Below are 21,976 nucleotides of genomic sequence, written 5' to 3' on the forward strand. Positions count from 1 at the left end.
CAGAGAAGGCGTGGGGCCTGTCCCCAGGGGCCCTCTGCCTGTGAAAACACAAAGACACAGCTGCCCGGCGGGCGGAGGGCGCTGGGGTCCCCTGCCTGGGCTCTGCACTCGGGGCACAGGGGCCCTTGCAAACGCCCACTAGGACGATGAAGGGTATTATTTTTAACTTGACCCAGGGTGAGCAATGCAAACCCAAGACACCAGGACCCAAGTGCTCCCCGGGCAGCACTGGGACAGATACGGGCCAAGTTCACGGCGGTGAGGTGGGGAGGGTCTTTGTCTCTTAGGCTCTTGGTGCTGGGCTGGGGGCACCCCCAAAGTCCCCGGCTCACCTCAGACTGTGGCTGTGCGGGGGAGGGGGTCAATATAATCTCTGCACAACCTAACCCCCTGTAAGTTACCCAGGACCCAAGGCGCCAGAACCGCACAGATTATAGGCACGCAAGTGCCTCCCCCCACCCCTCATCTCGACCTCAAAGGCCAGATAAAGGACACCTGGGCTCATGAGTTCTGAAGGCCAACCGCACAGAAACCATCAGCTTTACAAGCCTTTGCCTGCTCGCAGGGAGAAGTGCCTACAGGAGACCCCCCGCTGACCAGTACCACTGAGCCTGCTCAAGGCGTTTCCTCCAAAGATCGATGCTGGTCCCTCATACTCAGTGCAGCCCAGCTGACCCGGACGTAAGTCACAGCTTCCCAGGGGAACCCGGATCTGGGTGGGCCACCTCGGGGTGCTGCCCTGGACTGCAGGGGGGTGGGGGGCAGGGACCGGCCTGTGTGCCATCTGGGCCAATGCCCAGTGAAGGGGCACCTTTCCTTCTTGGAGGCTCTGGGCAGGCTGGTCTGCTGTCTTAGGGGGTCCAGGGGAGGAGGAACTGCTCAGGGAGACACTTGGGCAGCTTCTTTAATCTCCTGCCTCAGTTTCCCCACTTGTCAGAGCAGGAAGACACTTGTCGGCTTGCCGCGTGTGGAAGAGGCACGTTAACCTTACAGTGTGGAGCTCCGCCCATCACCCCCGTCAGGGACACCACGTTCTAATCAGCGTTTAATCTACGCCAAGTACACACTCCTGGGCACCGTACTGTTATTACGAGACAACAGATACAACGAAAGGCCGTTCACAGCTAGCTTGAGAGCAGAGGGGTAAATACATGAAAGCAGGGAGACGCGGTGGAAGGAGTCACCCAGCTCAGGAACCCTTCACGTCGGGCTGGTTCCAGCGACCTTGGGGCAAGGTCCCCTGTCTGTCACCCGGGATGCAGTACAGGAGTACAGGGACACGCACACACACACACACACACACACACTCATACACACACACACACACACACACACTCACACACTCACAGTCATAACCAAGCAGCTCGGCTGCCTGTCTGAGTGTTAACATGAGAAAGCCCTTCCTCACTTCAGGATTCTTCCTTGTGCAAGCCTGACCTGCAGGCTACTCAGTGCTCTTAGGCCACTGGCTCCCACAGGGCAAGTTGGCAGAAGCTGGGAGCATCAGAGTGAGCCCTGAAATGCCTCATACTTGGAATCTCGAGTGCTGGCCGTGCGGGGCTGCATGACTTGGCACTTGTGGCCAGTGTGGTGGACGCTGTCACTGCCCCACCCAGGACCCCTCCCCCAGCAAAGGCACCATCCCCCCGCTCCTGTGACACAGGCGGCCAATGGCTCATAGCTGACCGCTCACCACTGAGCCCCTTCTGGAAATGGGGGCCATTCAGCCAGGAGGTCATGCCCCACTCCCCGGGAACCCAAGTCGGTGTGCCACTCTCTGGGCACCTAAGCCAGGACACGTGGTGCCACTTCATAGCTGGGTCCTGGCCCCTCCTCCCTCACCTGGCCCCCAGCACTGCTCTGGGGGCACCGGACACCCAGTGACGGGGAGCTGAGGGCATGGTCCCCCCACTTGCAGGACGGCTGACCGCCAAGCGCCCACACAGACGCTGATGGCAGAGACCGTGACTGCGTCTGGTCTCTCCAAGGGGCATAAAGACCACAGCCCTGGGCACAGCCAAGTGGTGCTGGCGTCATGCAGGGCAAGCCACTAAGAGGGACAAAGAGGGTGGGGGTGGGGCCAGCACGGGCTTGCCATCCAAACTGGATCCGAACCCTTGCTCCCCGGAAGTCAGCTGTGGGACGCTGGGAGACTCCACCCGAGTTACCACGCTGTATACGACAGGGGTTATGGGCTGAACTGTGTCCCTAGTAATTCTGTGTTGAAGCCCTGACCCCCAGCACCTCAGGTAGGGCTGTATATGGAAACAGGCAGGGTCTTTAAAGAGTGATCGGGGTAAATTATGAGGTCACTGGGGTGGGCCCTAATCCCGTAGGCCTGGTGTCCTTACAGGAAGAGGAGATCAGGACGCAGACACACGCAGAGGGATGACCACGTGAGGACCCGGGGAGAAGGCGGCCGTCTCCACGCCGAGCAGAGAGGCCCCGGGAGGAGCCGGCCCCGCCCACACCTGGGCCTCGGACTCCCGCCTCCAGGACTAGGAGGTGATAAACCCTGTGGTTTAAACTGCCCGGTCTGGGGAACGCTGTGCCAGCCACCCGAGCTGACTCAGACAGTGGGCCCCGAAGCCCCTGGCCCACGGCTGGTACGAGGTTTATGCAGAAAAACACATGACATCCCAGCTGTCCGCCTGGCGGACAGCAGGTGCCTGTGGACACGCCTCCACCTGTACCTCCTCCTCTGTTCCCACCCCCGGTGTGTGGACAGGGACATGAGGCCCCAGACAGGAAGTGACCAGCCTGGGGTCACCGGGAAGGCTCCCCGGGCTCTTACCGGCCCAGCCTGAAGCCCTGCATGGGTCTGGGGTCACAGTGGGCTGTACCCGCGTGGAATCAGAGCCCAGGGCTGTGGGCTCAGTGGTTTAAGAGCTGGGCTGGACAGGGAGACACGGTGCTGCTTGGGGGGCTTGGGGTGTGTGGGGTGCATGCAGACATTCTGTCTTCACACGAGCCACCAGCAAGCCCCCACCCAGCCCCGCAAGCAGCCAACTCTGCAGATTCAGAAGCTGACCCACCAGGAAGAGGCTGGAGTTTTTAGCATCACTACCCAGCAGTCATTAGGCACTAGCTCCTAAGCGGAGCAGGTCCTGGCAGGCCGCCCTCCCCAGCTAGTGGGAACGGTGGCTGCTCCCAGAGGCGGTGCTCCTGGCCTGGCCACGTTGCCCATGCCTGCCCCTCCACGTTCTGTCTGGGAGGAAGGCAGTGGGCTCCTGGCCAGAGCGGACCGGCCTCCTGGGAGAGCTGCAGGAAGGTCCCCAAGGCCTGGGCGTCTCTGGCCCCTGTGCCCCCGGCTAGCCCACCAGCTCTGCCGGGAGTGGGCACCCCCCCGGCACTTTCGACGCCCACCCCGCGGCCCGCGCGCTGCGGGGAGTGAGAGACACAGGAGCGGCCCTCTGGGATGGCGTCACTGTCGAGAGGCTCTAGTCCAGGGACGGCCACGCGCAGCAAGGACGTTTCATGTGCCTTCCTTCTGGGCCCCACAGGAGCCCTGGGATGGAGCCGCGGCCAGGCACCTCCCTGGCCACCAGCCAGCCCGTCGGCAAAGGCGGGGTCCTGTGCACGGACGGCGAGGCGGCCGTCCTGCGCCAGCTGTGGGGTCAACTGGAGTTACTCGGCGTCGGGGGAGAAGTCCACCCCATGACGCGTCTGGAATTAAAATTCAAGCTGGCAGGTCGTGCGAATGTTTGTATTTATAATCTGAATGTTTATAATTTAAAGTTAAACAAAATACTTCATTAAACAACATAAGGGCCATTAGGGACGCCACTTAGAGGGGCGACGCCTGGAGACCCTGCGGGACCACGTCCCAGAAGGCAGCTATGAACCCCGAGTACGATGGGAGAGGACACTGGCACGTGGACAGAAGCGCGGGTCGGGGGGGTGGGGCGCGTGCTCGTCTGGGGGAGACGGGAGGGGAGCTCTACAGGGGAGGCCCCTCCCCACCACTTGGAGCCGGGCCTAACCGCGGTCCGCACGGCAGGACTGGCAGTGGACCGGCGCCGTGTTCAGTGGCCTGAAGAACCAGGAAGATGAAACCGTACACCCCGAAGAGACTGGGGGTGTCCCCACAGGGAAAGAGCCAGAGGAGGGTGGGCACATCCGTGTCTCCCATCCCCGAACAGACGCAAAGCAGCTCAGCTCACATGGGAGACCAGAGCCGGCCCAGCGCTGGCACCCAAGCAGCCCTCCGAGAGAGAGAATGCACTGAAGCCAGGGTCTCCAAGACACTGCCCCCAACGTCCAGGATGCGGCAGGCTTTCGGACACATGAAGGCCCAAGGGGATGGGGCCTGCTCTCCAGAGACAGGAAAACTGAGCGAGGCCGACCCCAGCGTGACTGTGACAGTGTGACCACAGACGGTTTCAGAGCGATGCCCACAGCCATCCATGATGTCATCACATAGCACGTGCTTCCAAACACGGAAAACCTCCACAGAGCGATAGAAAGTCTTGACAAATAGAAACTCCAAAAAAACACAAACATGTGGAAGGCCTAGAGTTTAAAATTTGCAAAATTAAGAAATTCACAAGGTGGACTCAACTGTGACGGGTCATTTCAAAGGGAAGAGAAAGCAAACTTGAAAACAGACCCACGGAACTGACCTGAGGTGGAAAACAAATGCTGAGGATGAAAGGGACAGAGCCCCCGGGACTCGTGGTGCCGCCAGATGGTCAAATTACGTGCAGCTGGACTACCAGAAGGCGCCCAGAGAGAGCGCGGGGCGCCAGCTGTCAGCGGAAAGTTGTGAGACCCAGGTGATGCTGGCCGGATCAGCGCACAGCACGGAGCAGGAGGTAGTTCATGACGAGCTCAGGGTCAAACGGTGACCGGGGGGAAGGCGGGGTTTGAATCTGGCCGACTGACCCCTAAGGGGTCTTTCTACCCCTTTCTAAGCAGGGAGCTCAGCTGCCCCCATGTGGCCCGCGGCCCACACCGGCCACCTCTCCCTCTCGCTCCCGTGGCCTCCAGCACCACAGGCCTCCAGGACAGCTACAGCCAACCTCCCGTTCAGGCCTTCGATACATCCATCATCCCTCAGGGCCTTGCATGCCTCATCTCCCTGCTCAGAAACCATCGCTGGCTCCCTAGTACCCTGGGAGCAAAGTCTAACTCCTGGTGTTCACGGGGGCCCTCAACGCTTTCCCACCCACGTTTCCCAGGACTCTGCTTCGGGAATCCTCCCCTCTAACCTGGTGGACCCCCTTCCTTGGAATGTTGCAGGCTCCCAGGCTGAAGCAACTCCCCGGACACACCTCCCTGACTCCCAAGATGGGTCTGGCTCCAACCCGTGCTGGACCCCGGCCCAGCGCCATCTCCCTTTGAGGTCCTCGGAGGATCTTCAGGCGGAAAGGGGCTCAGCGGTCGCCTGCCCCTCCCTGGCACTTTCTGCAGTGGATGCTCATCCCAGACGTGTGTGTACCGCCCTTCCTAATGGGCGTCAGGGATGCCGCGGCTGCGAGCATCACACTGGTCCCTACTCCGCCCTCCCAGGACTTCATGTTCCCACTGAAGCAATGCCTCACACAATGACACCCCAACAGGGGTCACTCCCGGCCTGATGCTGCCCCAGATGCAGAGTGGACACTGACCTTTGACCCTGTCGCCACGGTGAAGGGGGATCTCGCCGTCGACCTGGGGTTGGTATGGCTTGACGACGACAAAGAGCCGCCCGGGCACTGCACTGTATAGCTTCCTTCTGGGCCCTGGGCACTCAAAGGCGGAGAGCGTGTCTTTGTTGGCACCTGGCGGGAAAGCTGGCCTGTAGCAAGTGGGGGGACAGAGAGGGGGGAGGTTACAACCCGAGGCAGAGCAGGGCACACTCCAGACCCACCGCCAGCCCATTCCTAACAAACAGGAGCAGTGAGCAGTCACACTGGAGCTCCCGATTCTCGGTGGGGCTGGAGCCATGAAAAGGCCCTGGGGCAGCGTTTGTGGTTTAAAGACTCAGGTAATCCCAGTCATTCCACCTCTGGATATACACCTAAAAGTAGTGAAATCAGGGTCTCAAACAGATATCTGCACACCCATGTGCACAGCAGCATCATTCTCAAAAGATGGAAACAACCCAAGTGTCCACCAATGGATGAACAGATACACAAAATTTGGTCCATCTGTACAACGGAATATTACTCAGCCCTGAAAAGGAAGGAGATTCTGTGCCAGGCTACAGCTTGGATAAAACCAGAAGGCATTATGCTCAGTGAAGAAAGCCAGTCACAGAAGGACAGACAATGACTGATTCCATTTAGAGCAGGTACCTGGTGTAGTCAAATTCATGAATAGGATGGTGGGGGCCAGGGGCCAGGGGCTGGGGAGTGAGTGTTTAATGGGGACAGAGTTCCAGTTTGGGAAGGTGAAGTTTTGGAGACAGGTGGAGGCAACGGTTACACAACAATGTGGGTGTAGTTCATGACACTGAGCCGTGCGTTAAAAATGGCTAAGATGGTACATTTCACGTGCATCTCACAGTTAAGGAAAAAAAAAGACCTCCATGGAGGCAGCAGTGGAGGCAGGCCCCAGGTCTCGGCTGTTCTGTCAGCTTCACGTGAGCACCAGCCAGTCTGGGTGAGGGAACCACCAGAACCTTCTGGCAGAAGCTCAGTTACCACCATGCAGGCAGCCCGCTCCCCGCGGCCCCCGAGCCCCTCGCACGTGGGGCTTTGATCTTTTCCTGATTTGTGTGACCATTTGGCAAAAAGAGTGTGTTTCTGGGCCAACTTCCACACCTGACGGTGAGCATGGATACCTACACCCGAACTGGGCCCAGGACGGGGACGTGAGTGCGCACATGCACGCGCGCGCGTGAGTGTGTGAGAGAGAGAGAGGTGCACGTCCACAGGGACACGCGCAGTCATCTTCCGTGACGACACTCCTGCGTCACTGTGATGGGTGGTGGGTGACCAGTCCCGACAACTCCTTCTGGGAGGGGAAAAAGCACACTCTTTCAACAATCTCGAGGAGTCACACTGAGCTCTCCTCCAGTGGCGGAGTCTTTAAAAAAAACACACAGACATGGACAAACCTGCACAAGGGTTTAGGGGTGACGTCCCAGAGCCTCCTGGCCAGAAACACAAGAAAAGCCTTCACGCACACCTGGTGTCTCCCCAGAGGGTGCCCAGGCCATGGGAAAGAGGAATATTAACAATACTTGGGGCAGATTCCTGAATCGGGGGCCACACCTGAGTCTCAGGAGGGGGCCTGCTCATGTTGTGACCATGAAGGGTGGGGTCCCCAACCCTGGTTCTCCTTTCAAACTACAGATGTTGTGGTCTGGGAGCCCACGGAGGGAGCTCTGAGCTTTCTGAAAGGAAGGCGTTCTTATGTTTAGGTGTCAAACAGGTTTGCAGGGAAAATTCTAGAATATCATGTGCCCACTCGCTTTTGCACCTACAACTTTGTCCTTTCGTTCCTTTGTCAGTCCCTCACACATCCGGTCACTCATTCACTGGCCAAGTGTTTTGTGGGTCTGCAGACACCCGTGGACTTGAGGCAGACTGGGCCCTCACTGGGGAGAAGTACCAGTTGACAAGACACTTCTCTGTGCGTCCAATGGGGCAGCACAGAGGATGCGGCGGCTCGGGGAGAGGGCGGGGGCTGCGGGAGAGGCTCGGCAGGGATGTTTGGGGGCAAATGTGACACTACAGACTGGGGACGGGGCTGGAGGGGCGCTAGGGCACCCTGGCTGTGGTGTGAGGGCTGGGCTGGGGCTGACGAAGGCTGGGGGCAGGCGGCCCCATGGGGAGCCCGGGCGGACGCGCAGAGCGGCAGGAGAATTCGAGCACGAGGAGGCAGCATCGCCACAGGTGGGGGCCCGCTCCAGGGCTCCACGGGAGGAGCGGAAGGCGGCTGCTGGGAGGTCGCCCGCGGGGGACTCTGGCCCCACCACAGAGGTCCCAAACCCTGACTGCAGCTGACAGTTGTGTCTGAAGCGTAAAAGCTCAGACCCCACGTCACCCCAGCACCACCAGCACCGTCTCCGCCTCTGCCTTCAGGCCACGAAGAAATGCAGGCGCCCTCAGCCCGCACGGACCCTGCGCGCTCGGCCCCCTCCTGGGCTTCTGGGCTGCGCCCTGCTTCTGTTGTGCTGGGGCCGGCTTCCCGCACTCCACACTGTCCCCTGAGGTCCTCAGGGGGTGCTACCAGGGTGACCGCCATCAGCTGTCCCATCCCGCTGGCCATGGTGACAACCAGTGTGCAGCGGGGCTTTTGTGAACTCCAGGGAAGGGGGATCCACAGTGGTCTGAGGAATGTCCAGCTACCCAGACACGCTCCACAATGTCCCCAGGCACCGGCCTTGGGTTCTGCCTGTTTGCAAACCCAAGGTCCCCCCTGGCTCCAGGCGGCGGAGTGTGGGTACCAAATGCTCTCGAGGAACGGGGAGAAGTACTGAATGCACCTCCTTTCTCTAGCATCTCGTGGGGCGCCCCAGTCACAGGGGCCCCTCGCCTCCTCCCAACGCCTGGGTCTCCCCTTTCTCCACCTCGGGAGCCCCCTCCTCCACGGACCCCCCTCGTCTCTCCCACCGAGGTCCGAACCCTGACTTGCGTGAGCTCTGACTCTGGGGGGCCCTCGTCCTCAACTACATCGTCCCTGGAGCTGACAGACTTTCTGCCCTCACTCCTGGGGCATTCACCCCTGCAGGCTGAGTGCCCAACACGGAGCAGAGAAAACCCCAAATGTCCCCCAGTGCGGAAGCAGAGAAAGTGACAGGTGAGGGTGGCCTGTGTGACGCCTGGACTGGATTCCTCAGCAGGCAGGACGCACCTGCTCCCCCAGGGTGACCCCTGCACCTGGCCCCGTCTCCCCACCAGGGGCCCAGCATAGACCCAGGGGGCCTGGCTCCTCAGGGATCCCCTACTGCTGCTGTCCAGGTGACATGCCGTTAGTACCCTGGGCCGGGCAGCAGGCAGGGTGGTCTGGAGACGGCCGGCTCCGCCCCTGCCCTGCCAGCTGAGGCCCCTCCCCCTCCCCCTTTCTGGGTCAGGAGGGGGAGGGGGCAGCACCGGGGTTCTCACAGAAGAAACCAGGTCCCTTTGCCACGAGAGGAGCATAGCTTCGGGCGTCCTGGCCCCTGCATCCCCAGGAGGCGGGGCGAGGGCTTGTGGAGATGGACAGACGTGAGACCATGGGGCCCCTTCATCCTGGAGCCTGGCCAGATGGGGGCGCATCCCTTGGAAGGGGTGTGCAGGGAGGGGCCAATTCCCACCAGCCCAGAACCTTCGGGAGCCCTTGCTCCGCCTGCACAGGGAGGGGCCGGGGCTGGGACTCTGGAGTCCGCGGCTCCACCTCAAGGTTCTCTGCTCTGGGCTGCGGGGAGCTTGTTTCCCGGGGAACGTTCCTTCCCGAGGTACCCGGGGAGGTACAGCTGCTACTCGGGCCCACAATGCTGGTGTCACCCTCCCCCAGCGGGGCCATGGGTACAAGCTGGACCTCCTGGGACGGCCCAGTCCCCGCACTGGAACCTGGACCCACCTGCCCCCGCCTTACCTGAGCCTGCCCAGCTCAGCCCCTGCCCCTTTGATGAGAGGTGGCCCCCGGCTCCCTGGTGCTGGTGAGGCCAGGGCAGCCTTTGGGACCAGCTGCCAGAGCTTTGCAAAAAATACGTCAAGAGCTGTTCTGAACCTGATGAGAATCAGTCAGCCCCGAGGGTAGCTGGGAGGGGTCCCAGGACGGCCCTCACTCCTCTCCACACGTGGGTGGTGGGCAGTGGGGCCAGTGTTCCCCACAAAACCCCTTCTTGGGCCGGTTCTCGGGGACACGGACCAGCCATGCCAGTGGGCGCCACTAGAGGGCGTCTCAGGCAGGTGTGTGCGAGGCCTCCACCTGCGGCAGGGCGCCGGGGGAGGGGCTGCAGGCACACAGGTTCCCAGCCTCTCTGGACCCCCGACCTCTTCTGCCTGCACGAAGGCCAGCTGGTTACTGATGACCCTGCCCGCAGCACAGAGGGTGGCACCCGACACCCTCCCCTGCCTGCCCCACAGTGGCCAGAGGGTCTTTCAAGACGTCCTTGACGGTGGTGACAACTAGCCAACACAACTGCGGAACTTCCTGTGAGCGAGACACGGGTCTCAGCACACGAGGGGCACTAATTCCACTTCATCCTCATCACAAACCTATTGGTTCCTTTTTACATATGAGAAAGCAGAGGCACAGAGCAGTCAAGTGACTTGCCTAAAGTCACACAGCAGGTAGAAGGCAGAGCTGGATGCAATGGGCCACGTGGCACAGGGTCCGCTTGGGCGATGGGCCGTAGGGGTGGCTACCCACGGAGACAGGATCCGCCGACAGAGGGTGCGCACAACACGGGGCTCCCCCTCCATTACTGGGGAGCATCGTCACCCCTGCGGGCTCCCTGATAACCGGAAAGGGCTCTGGAAGTGCCCTGGGCCACTCTGAGGCTGGTGGCAGTGTCGTCCCTGGAGGTGTCCCCATCTATCCCAGGAAGGGGCTGGCTCTGAGCTGTGCAGACAGAGACGGGATGGAGAGTTCAGCCACCTCCTTGAGCCCCCAGAAGGCCTGGGGGCTGGGCGATGGGGCCCTGAGTGCAGGCACCCTGCCTCCTGTCACGGCCTGAGGTGTAGGGTCCCTTCCACGCCTGCTCGCGGGTATGAAAGGCCAGGTGCAGTCCCCGGCCAGGAAGCAGACGGCCTGCATGTGGCTTAAATGCCACCGTTATCCTGGTGTCCTGGGGCAGCCAGTGCGCCTGGCAGGTCCCCGTTAGGACAGAGGAGCAGTCTTGGGGGAAGGACCCCAGCAGCCCACAGGGCTCCTGTCTTGGCGCAGCTACTGTCCCTGACAAGGGAGCAGGATCCTGAGCAGACGGACGTGGGATGGGCGGGCCTGGACGGGTGGGGAGGGAAGGAGGGGGGGAAACAGCAGAGAAGGCGGGGCTGACAGTCGGGGGCCCCCAGACAGGGTGGGTGCTGGCTGTGCAGGTGCCAGCACTGGAAATCTCGCATCCAGGGCAACCAACCCCTCAGTCCCAGGCAAACCGCAGCCTGGGGAACGTGGAACGGGCCCGGCCAGGCACCCGGCCTCGGGGTGGACGCAGACCTGGGCTCCGTCTATAGGCTGCTGTGGACTGAGCAAGGCACTGCCATGACTTCACCCCTCCAGTCCTGCGGGCAACCCCAGGAGCGGGTTTCTTATGATCCTTGTTTCACAGTCACCAAAGATGAGGCACAAAGTGTCGAGTGACTGGCCCACGTGGGGTCCAGAGCACGTGCTCAGGAAGCCCTGGTCGCAAGCACTCAGGACAGGCTGGGCGCTGTGCCCGCCTCACACGCACGTGTGTGCACGCGCCACACACGCACACACACACATGCACACAGGGATACACGAGTGCACGCACACACACGGAGGTACGCACAAGTCCATGTATGCACACACACGTGCACCACGCAGACAGCACACAGCCCGGCGCAGGACAACAGGGACAGTCAGACACGGCGGTCCCTGCAGTGCGCCAGTTGCTCCCTCTCTTCACCAGCAACGGTTTGTCTGCAGCTTTTGCAAGTCCCCGGCCACCCTGCCTTGGGTATCTTACTAGATTCCACACCCGAGGAAGGGGACACACTCCGTTTAAACCTATAGCCCTAATTCTAGCTACCGGTATGAAGTGGAACTTGAGGCCTCAGGGGAACCCTTTAATTTAGCTTTAAACGCTCGCTAGCACCTGGGACTTCTCCCTTGGGGTGACTCCGAGCGAGAATCTAGACCAGAGACAAGCACGGGTTCTCGTGGTCTGACAACGAGATGCTGGGGCGGAGGGCCAGCCTCGACGGGCTCAAGCACGGATGCGGTCCTGGGGGCGGCAGGGCAAGGAGGGGGCCCGGCCGTGGCCAGAGACTGGGGTTCCCACGGCACACTCTCCCCACGACCTCAAGGCTGCAGCCCGGACACCTGGCCTGCTGCTCACAGCCACACACTTGGCCCTCTTCCAGGACCACGTGAAGCACTGACCCCTCCCCCCCCAGCCTGAGCCCCCGCCCCACCACCCCCTATCTGAGCTGGGGGCAGGGCGTCAGGAACGACCACGGCCAGCCAGACTCACCGCAGGCTGGCACAGCGAGCCCAAGGGAACAAAGCAAGGGGAGACAGGGAACCAGGTCCCCCGCAGAGTGCTGTCACCCCATACGCCGTGCCAGCCGGGACTCATAGGAGTGCTGGCTCACTCTGGGCCACCATGGGTGAGGACAGAGTTCGAGGAGCACAAGCCTCATGACCACCATGTCGCAGACGCAGGGACCAGGGTCCGGCCCCAGCCACACCACAGGCCTCAGTCTTCTGAACTGTGAGATGGGAGCACGCAGGGCCAGCCTCCCAGAGACACTGGGGAACAGAGCAGCTCCTGGGCGCACGTGAGATCGCAGAGGGGGTACCGGCGGCGACAGAGATGGTTGCTGCGTTGTCTGCTCCAATCAGCCCTGAACCCGGCCCCCCGAAGCCCCGGCAACGAGCCCAACCCCACCCCTCCCCAGGAAGTCTCATCCTGGCCTGAGAAACCCTGAAAGCCACGTGAGAAGTGGGAGAGCCTGTCTGGGAGCTGCGGGTACAGCTCCCGTCTCTGGTGGGAGACAGGGGGTGCGGGGAGGGCCCAGAGCCCGAGTCAGACGCCCAAGGGGTCCACACTCAGCCTGCCTCGTCTCCAAAAGGGACAAGAATGGGGTCCCCCCCCCCCGGGCTGCTTTGGAGTTTACCGAGATGCCCTCCCTGCACCTGCCTCATGTGTGGACACAGTGGGACCAGCCAGGGCTGTTACCATGGCTGGGGGCATCTGTCGGGTTCCAGTGCCCACACGCGGCCCCTCGGAGACTCAGCTGTGCCAGGGCTCCTTGTGGCTGCAAACGTGACCATCACTTTGGCTAAGGCACATCTGCATGATGCAGCTCTGGAGGAACTCTCCGCCCAGGACAGCTGGTGCCCTGAGCTCCCTCTCTATCCACACTTCGCTTTTAAGACCCAGAAGCCAGTGCACAAGGAAAGAAAATGGGCCCCAAACACCAGCGGCGGCCCCAAGCCACCCTAGGCGCCCAGCTGGGCCCCCCACACCTGCCCTGAGCAGCGGCTGCGTGCCCATTGCTCCAGGAGGCCGTCTGAGGCGAGGAGGGGCAGTGGGCAGGACTCTGGTTTAAAAGTGTTCTCAACGTCCTGGTTGGAATAAAACAGGTGTTCTGCTCAAGCTCTGGTCACGTGCCAAGTCCCAGAAACCAGGGTCCCTGGTGTCCCGAGGTCTTCCTCTCCCCGGTCCCCACAGGAGCCCGCCCGCCGGCCGCTCCTTACCCGACATGCCAGGGCTGCTGGGGCCTCTTGCCATCCTCACTGGCGCCGCCCAGCCTGTTGAGTGACGGGGAGCGGCTGCGGGGCCCGGGGGTGTAGCTCCCGATGGTCTTCAGGGCCCCGTCGGGCCTGCCGGGCACCTGCTGCAGCAGCTGGGGCGAGAGGCTGCGGTGGGCGGCGGCGGCGGCGGCGGCGGAGCAGGCGGCCCAGTCGGGTGCGCTGGCGGTGAGGTTGTTGTCACTGTTGGAGCGCAGCAGGACCCGGGGGGCGGCCAGCGTGCTGGGGGGCCGCCGCCTACGGTTGGAGTACGCTGGGGCCTCTCGGAAGGGCACTGGGGTCGGAGAGAACAGGAGAGGTGGGTGAGTGAATGCAGGTCCCTGCCATCGAGGGCAGGGGTCTGGGCCTGTGTGTGCCAAGCCCCGCCAAGCACTCCAAGGACACGGACACTGTGAGTTCTGTGCTGAGCCCCTGCGGGACCCCGCTGCGTGCAGAACTCACCCCGACACAGAAGCGGAGACAGAGAAGCTCTCTGTGCCACGGAGGCTCAAGCCAGAGCTGGAGATGGAAGAGACGCGGGGTCCGACTTCCATCCGGGCAGCGCCCACGCCTGCAGCGGCCCAGGCAGGGACCGTGTAAGGATGGGCCGCCCTATCTCACAACGCGGTTGAGACACTGAGGCAGCCACAGGGTTCCTCCTCACCACGACCTGCACGGAGCCCCTGAACGTGGGCTGAACTGTGTCCCCCTCAATTCCTACATTGCAGTCCTAACCCCTGGGACCTCAGGTGGGGCTGAATTTGGAGAGAAGATCTTTTAAGAGGGGATTAAGTTAACATTAATCACTAGGGTGGGCCCTAATCCCACAGGACTGGGGTCCTTGTAAGAAGAGGAGATCAGGACACAGACACACGCAGAGGGACACCACATGAGGACGTAGGGAGAAGGCGGCCGTCTCCACGCCGAGGGGAGAGGCCCTGGGAGGAGCCAGCCCTGTCCACTCCTGGACCTCGGATTCCAGCCCCCAGGATGGGAGACAGTAGATGCCTGTGGTTTAAGCCGTCCCCTCTGTGAGACAGTGTTACAGCAGGCAGAGCTGTAACACACCCCTTAACTTTACTGTCCCGACTGTAAGTGTGCTCCTTTCTCCACCCATCACACCGGGACCCGCAGCGGGAAACAGGAGGTTCTAGACCAGAGACAAGGCCCTCCCTCTGTGCGATCAGTACGCCCAGGGACCCGGAATGAGGCCACTGCCCACAGGGACCACGAGGGCCGGGATCCACGCTGCAGCTGCCTCGGGTTTCTCCGAGAGCTGGAACCAGAAATAGAAAGTGTCCTTTCCAAGAAAAGGCAGCTGAAGAAAAGTAAGCCTTCAGGCTGCAGGGGAAGGGACAGGCCAATGACTCCTGGCAGCAAAGGACATGGCCTCCTTTGAGCTCAATGCCACGGGCGGCGTCCCATCCCGCCCACTTTGGACCGAAGCTGCACCCAGCTCAAGACTGCGCTGCCTGAGGCCAGGGCTGCTGGCACACAAACTGGACTGCAGAGCAACAGGAAACTCATGCCCTCCAGGAATGCTGATCTGGACGTGGGACAGGCAGCGTCTCAGAGGAGAAGCTACCAACAGTTCAGGACAGAGTCCTGGTCAACCCACCAGCCCGGCTGCCCAAGGTCAGAGGTGGTAAAGTTCATCATGGAACCCAAGAACAGCTGCATCCCACACAGAGCCTGGGCACACCAACATGCTGCTGCCAGTCACGCCCACATCAGAGGGCAGAGCTCACGGGGACAGAGGTGGTGCTGGCAGAGCTCAGGGGGACAGAGGTGGTGCTGGCAGAGCTCAGGGGGGACAGTGGTGGTGCTGGCAGAGCTCACGGGGACAGAGGTGGCGCTGGCAGAGCTCACGGGGACAGAGGTGGCGCTGGCAGAGCTCACGGGGACAGAGGTGGCGCTGGCAGAGCCCACGGGGACAGAGGTGGCGCTGGCAGAGCTCACGGGGACAGAGGTGGCGCTGGCAGAGCTCACGGGGACAGAGGTGGTGCTGGCAGAGCTCACGGGGGACAGAGGTGGCGCTGGCAGAGCTCACGGGGACAGAGGTGGTGCTGGCAGAGCTCATGGGGGACAGTGGTGGTGCTGGCAGAGCTCACTGTGAGAGAGGAGGTGCTGGCAGAGCTCCACCGAGACAGCTGTGACCCAGTGCACCCTCTGCTGCCCCCCCAGGATGCAGGGCAATCCTGGGCAGGCAGAGACACAGCCAACCCGCAGAAGCCGCTCAGAAATGGCACGAGGCTTCCTGGGGAGGCGCACTCGTAATTCACGCCCTGGCTCGTACAGTGATGAGAATTTGGAAGCGACCCATTGGGAGGTCACGCTCTTTCCCTCAGCGTTCTCCTGCCAGTCTGATTCCTCTGAAGCCTTTCTGTGGGAGCGAGATGCACTATTCCACAGCCGCGGCCCTTCAGCTGGGATCTGCACCCACTCCGAATTCCTCAGAGCCGAGGACTCTTCCGTGCCAGCCTGCCCAGGAGGGAAACAGGGAACGGGAGGGGCGTGCTCGGCGGACCTCCGTCTCCGGGGCCCAAGAGGCTGCTCTCTCCAGGGCTCGGTCCCTGGGGAATCACCCTAGGTCTTACCCCACCTACCAGAAAAATCTCCTTTTGGGGAAAAGTCCCAGGTTTGTGTTTGCCAGTCACCAGGGAGAACCACGTCAGTGTCTCCCTCTGTCGGCATCAGAGGCCAAAAGACTTCTGGGATCACTGAGGGCTCATCACCGAGGTTCACAGTGGCGGCTGGTGCCTTGGGCTGCCCCGATCCCTGTCTGACAGAAGAGTGTGGGTTTGGAGACCTCGCAGAGGACAGTGGTTCCGGGTCTCCGAGAGCGATGCTCCTTCCCTTCCACTCACGGAGACTGTCCGCGGCAGGCCCACAGCCCAGGGAGGAAGCCAGCACCTCGAGCAGACGCTCGGAGGGGATCCCCTTAGCTTCCTGGGGCACCCTCACCACCCCCGACCCGAGGAGAGGCCAGGGTGCGTGCTCACCGTGGGGAGGGGGACACCCTAGCTCGAAGGGGACGCTCCGAGACACATAAATGCCCGCGCTCCACAGTGTGAGCTCATGCAGAGCCTCCCAGCTTCCCTGAGCACACAGTCCATCCTGTATTTCTGCCCAGCGTGACTGGGTAAGGTACTGACCCCTCCGATAGAAAGTGATGGAATGTGGGGTGGGGGGAGTCCTGCCAGTGGCTGAGACAGGCTTGCAAAGGAAGAGAAGCCTGCGGACGAACAGAGCTGGCGCTGAATGAACAGGACACCATACTCCCGACTAACACATCCGTGCTGTGCACGGATTCCCAACAGCGAAGTCCCAGGAGGTGAATGTGGGCTAATACTACACGGACGCGAGCACAGACAAAGGCTGCTTTATATAAATTCCTGAGACCCAGGCTGAAGAGGCCGTTCTGAGACCTAGAGGGACTCACGCAAGACGAAGAAATAAAAGAGCTGGGACTTTTTCACATGCATTCTGCCCTGCGGATGCAGCCAGTTACTCAAGAGGAATCGCATAGGTGACATTAGGGTGAACATTCCAATGAAAATTATCTTGCTTAATTACCAAGACTCACATGAAATTAGCTTCCTGTGCAGTTTAATCAGAAATTTCTTCCATGTTTGTTTCATGGCTTGGGCCGGGAAGTACCTTCCCAATTTCTCTAAAGGAGCGTCCTCATAAACCTTCTGATTTCACAAAATAAGAGCTCTCTGGCAAACTAACCGGAACCATCCGTGGAAAATGTTGGGATTTTTTTGTGTGTGTGTGTGTGAAAAGAATTAGAAATAACTCTTCCAGTCTGCAAACGATTAATATTCCACCCAACTGTCTCCTTCCTTCAGGCAATCTGCAAACTCCAAGTGGGTGGGATATTTTCTTAGCTGTCTTACATGCACTGACTTCTACGTTCCTTCTCCACAATGAAAATCACACAAGGGAATGACAAAAAGCGGATGCACTTTTCAAGTCGGCCACGCTGCATTTCCCAACCGCTCCCTGAAACTGCAGCCCAGAGGCTGGCCAAGGAAAGCCACGCGGTGGTTCTGAAAGTGTCCACCTGGCCAGGGCAGCCAGCAGGGTCCTGACCCTCCTGACTCCTGAGCAAGCTCCCTGGAGCTCCAGGGAGCGTCCAGACTGGAGTCAAACTTCCATTATTCTCCATAGGACTTAGTTCCCAACCTGCCCTCCGGCAAGTCACCACGGTGCACATCTCACAATTCTGCAAGGGATGGAGACTTGGAGGGGTGGGAAAGGCACCTTCAGGTGGGTTAAAATTCCAGACCAGCTACAACAAAGCCCTATCAGACACCAGGAGTGGTTATTCCCTTCCACGAAGGGAAGGAAGAGCCAGCAGTTCTGAGAAGAACCAGTGTCCCCCCGCCCCTCCCCCGCCCGGAGAATCAGCAAGAAACTGCTGCTTCCCGAGCTCCACGCGCCCAAAAGCCTTCTCCTTACCTTCCTTCTTGGTGAAGGCATTTAACAAAGACTTCATTTTCCCTCCGACTTTGGCAGCCGTCCGCCCATTATATAACCTTCTCAGATGGGAGGAAGGAGAGGGGCGCTGCCCAGCCCCTGGGCGCTGGAGCGGCTTGGACCCGGGGAGCGGCAGCAGCGGCGGGCGTCTGGGCGCTGCGTGCCTCGGAGCATCGCTGGGCAGGCCAGACCCGGCACGCTGGTGCCAGGGCCCACCCCATAGTCTGTCTGTCAGCTGGGAACCGACTGTACACAGACGGGGCTGCTCTCAAAGCCTGCGGCCGCCGCTCCCCGCGCCCGTCATGTGAGCAGCGCTGCTCTGCTTTTGTGCTCAGTGCGCCGGGGAGGAGGGTCTGCGAGCATCGCCGGGAAATGCGGGAGGCGCGGTGAGCCCGAGCCCCGCTGAGCCAAGGACACCAGGGCTCCGGCCACTTCTGCTCAAACGCGCCCCAGGGGGCTACGTGGCACACCCTGTGCTTCTCTAGTTTTAATTTTTAAAGAGAAAAGCCAAGTTTTCTTTAACGCTGCTGGTCCGGGAGCAGATGTGATGAGCCAGTCGAGGAGATAAAACAGCCCAGTTCCAGAGAAGCTTCACGCCGGACCTCGATAACTGGGCGGCCGTCAGCCAGCATTCAGAAATTTCTGAACACGACCCAGATTTCCGCTGGCAAGAATCACAGACACAAGTGCCCGTTACTTCTCCGGCTCCCCCCCCCCCACGGAGGTAATTACCCTGGAGAACACAGGATTTCCACCCCCCACCTTTTTTTTCTCCAAACAAAAGAGAGATAAAGCAATTAAGTGGCAGCCCAGCAGAGGCTCGCCCTAATTCCAGGCAGCTGATAAAAATGAATGACTTCCGAGCCACTTTGCATATTTCTTACAGAAGTCCGGGAGACACGAGAGAGGCGACAGGGAGAAAGTTCGGCTACGCAGCTGAGCCCTGCGGCAGGTGGAACGGGTTATTTCTACCCCAGGAGCCAGGGCTGCCCGAGAACTAAACAGAGCATCCTCGGGAGCGAGTTCTGCCGCCCGCCGCATCTGCTGCAGGGCTGTGATTAAGTGTGTGTTTTTTCGGTTGCTAAGATAACTGCTTCTGAAATTTGGGGGAAAAAAAGAGAGCGAGAGAGAGAGAGAGAGAGAAAGATGGGATGAGACGGGGAAAAGCAACGGGAGTCTGTAAGTTGAAATCCATGTGGTCGACACACTCCGTGTCAGCAAAAAGGGCAGCCATCACAGCACGGGACGCCTGGGTTGGCAGGACGCCTTGCTGAACAGCCTCTCCAGGAGGGTGAGGATGAAGACTGGGTGCCCCAGTACCCGTTGAGCATTTAAGCCTCATCCTCCTTTAACTCCAAAGACGCCCCATCACACAGCTTGGAGCTGCATTCAGACTCTGCCCTGGGCTACGCTCGCCCGCCGAGCCGGAGCCCCGGCCACTTCTGAGACCTGCCCCAGGAGGTGTCTGTCTGCTGGTGTATGCTATCATCAAAGACCCCACGACCTTGCTCCGCTCAGCTCACGTCCCTGGGGGACAGAGGTGGCACTGGTAGAGCTGGACGTCCTTGGACAGGGGTGCAGAGCTGAACTGCTTCCAGAAGCTTCTCCCTTGGATGCAGAAAGTGTCACCAGGTGGGGACAGCTGTGTCCCCGGGTACACTCGCCAGGGGGCCTTCAACGTGGGTGTCCAGTTTGTCCGAGGTGTGCTGGCCACAGGCCTGGCCGCCCACCCCATCAAGGGCAGGATGCCACAGGGATGTGACCCAAGGGACCTCCCCAGCCCGGGGAGCCCTCTGGGGGTTGGGGGGCGCTGTGATGCTCAGCCCTCCCTCCATCTGCCTGCGATCGCCGCCGCCCCGAAGTTCGAGCCTCAGCCCGCGCCAAGTCCCCGCGCCAATCTTCGCCCTAGCGCTGCCTGCCTTTCTGATGGCAGAGGACCAGAGTTCCTGTGTTCCAGGGTTAATGGGCGGCAACCTCGCCAAAGGCCAGAGGTGCTCTGCCCTGGTGGGCTCCCCTGCCCTTGACCTTGGGTGGAAGGCGTGGGGAAGAAGCAGCTTCACTGGGCGCCACTGTGGAAATCCCTCATCTTTGCTGATTCCAGGAGGAGGGAGGCACCAGACCAAGCCCTCACCCGGGTGCTGGGAGCAGAACCAGAGATGCCCAAACAGCATTTACACGTGGCGCCGGCAGGACAGCCCCCAGCTCCCAGCCCCGTCGCCCCGTCACTGGCACACAGAGTGCCTGTTTCTCAGTGCGTCTGCCCACAAACAGGAGAGGAGTCTGGAAATGATGGTGCCCCGGCTGCCCATCTCCACCCCCCGAGAAGGGAGCCTGTCTGAGGCAGACCCTGTAACCAGGAAACAGGCTGTCCAGCCTGGGGCAGAGGGGCAGCCCAGCTCTCCAGCCCACCCCATCCCCACATTCCATGACCCACTGCACGTGTGGCCACGGGCTGTGCGGGCCCAGGGGACAAGCAGTGATCAGGACGGAGAAGATCTCGGTCTCCCTCCTAGGCTGTGTGAGGGGCAGGGTGGGGCAAAGGAGCTGACTTCAGACATAATAGGATTTGAGGAACCTCAGGAAACACCCCTTAGGTGACGGACTCCTCTTTCAGACACCCGCAATTCTTCTAATGAGCAAACAGCTTTTCTAACCAGCACTTCCAAGAATCTGAGTAAAAAATTCACCAAGATTAGGAACGATAGCTTAGATTCACATGCAGACCTACTGTGTGCCCAGTCCTGGACTAGGCGCTGCCCCACAGAAATCCTGCTGGGGTGGCGGTGGGGAGGGAGGTGGGCCATTCCTGACCCCACCCACCTCACCCATTTAAAGTCTCCCTGCCACTAGCAGGCAGGCTCTCCTTGAATACTTCCAGCAACAGGGAGCTCACTACCTGTGCGCAGTGGTTCTCTAGTTAGACGCAGGCTTTGGATGCTGGCTCTGCGCCCACGTGCACAAGTCTCCTTTCCTGTCACACAGACAACACGCCCCCACCTGCCACCTACTACTTTGGAAGGGGAAGCAGAGGCACTGAAAGCACTGACTTCATCCCAACAAAGAGAGTAGGTGTGAAGGTGTCAGAGCCCAGATGCCCAAAGATGGCCAAGATTTCCTTCCGTCGGCTCCTAGACCCTCTGTTCCTACACGGGTCCTTCATGGAGCATCCGAAGTGACCACAAGCTGGTCACATTCCTGCTGACGAGGTTTGATTTCAAATGGACTTCATTTCAAATGAGGGGGAGTTGGAGGGGGAGAATTCCGGGTTGGAGCTGGGCTGGGGTGAGGCAGGTGGCAGGTGGCAGGTGGCCGGGAGGGGGACTAGGCTGCTACGTGATGCATCTGTCCACCTGCTCACCCACCCCCTACTCACTCACCCCAAAGGATCAGTGAGGATCTTTTGAGTTGGGGGCTGTTTAAAAGACAAAAAAGCAGAAGGAAGGATTAGACGGGGGCCCCCAAATCAGACCGCTTCCAGGAAGGAAAAGGGCCACCCCAGAACGACGTGTCAGCTTCCTGGCCTGGCCCTCTGGCCATCACCTTGGCCCCACCCAGCCTAAGTCCAGTGCCAGACCCTCAGTAAGAAGTAACACATAAATCATAAGTGATTCGAGCTGGTCCCGCCCACCTACCCGCCACAGCCACACGGGACCCCTTGGCTTCTGCTTCCACACCACACAGTGACCCCTCGCTCCGACCCGCCTCCCTAACCCTCACTGTCTAAGCCTTCATTTGCTGCGTCTTTTGACAACTGCCTGACAACAGGCTGAAAATAATTTCACTTCTCGTATAAAAAAGGCTCTTAGCGCATCAGAACATTTCAAGTCGCTCTGAAGTCCTGGTGGGGAGGACGCGCCAGGTGTTATAAACACGCCTGCGGAGAGTCTGCCAAGCCGGCGGGTCTTAGGAACACCGCCTGCTCCGTGTCCACGAGCAGCCCACCCTCCCTCGCTGTGGTCACCACGCCGGCCGGCGGGGAAGGAGCCAGATGGCGGGGGCAGGGCCCAGCATCTGATTTGGGGGCTGGCTCTGTGTCTCCCGCCCTCGTGGCCGTGGCCGTGGGCTGGGCTGGCACCCCCGGCCTTCGGCTTCCCCATCTGTAAGGTGAGAATGAGCCAGCGCGTCCCCAGAGTTGGCTGTAGGATCCCCTGCACTC

The 21,976-nt window shown here is 60.7% G+C and overlaps 1 protein-coding gene across 1 annotated transcript in view; it reads right to left on the reverse strand.

The window, feature by feature from the left end:
• The window catches only part of SHANK2 (SH3 and multiple ankyrin repeat domains 2), a 499,586-nt gene that overhangs the window by 248,423 nt on the left and 229,187 nt on the right, over positions 1-21,976 (reverse strand). The window contains 2 exon segments of the mRNA XM_032490098.1: positions 5,610-5,779; positions 13,303-13,630. Coding sequence (XP_032345989.1) covers positions 5,610-5,779; positions 13,303-13,630 — 498 coding nt within the window.

Source organism: Camelus ferus, chromosome 10, assembly GCF_009834535.1.
Source record: "Camelus ferus isolate YT-003-E chromosome 10, BCGSAC_Cfer_1.0, whole genome shotgun sequence".
Taxonomy (NCBI): domain Eukaryota; kingdom Metazoa; phylum Chordata; class Mammalia; order Artiodactyla; family Camelidae; genus Camelus; species Camelus ferus.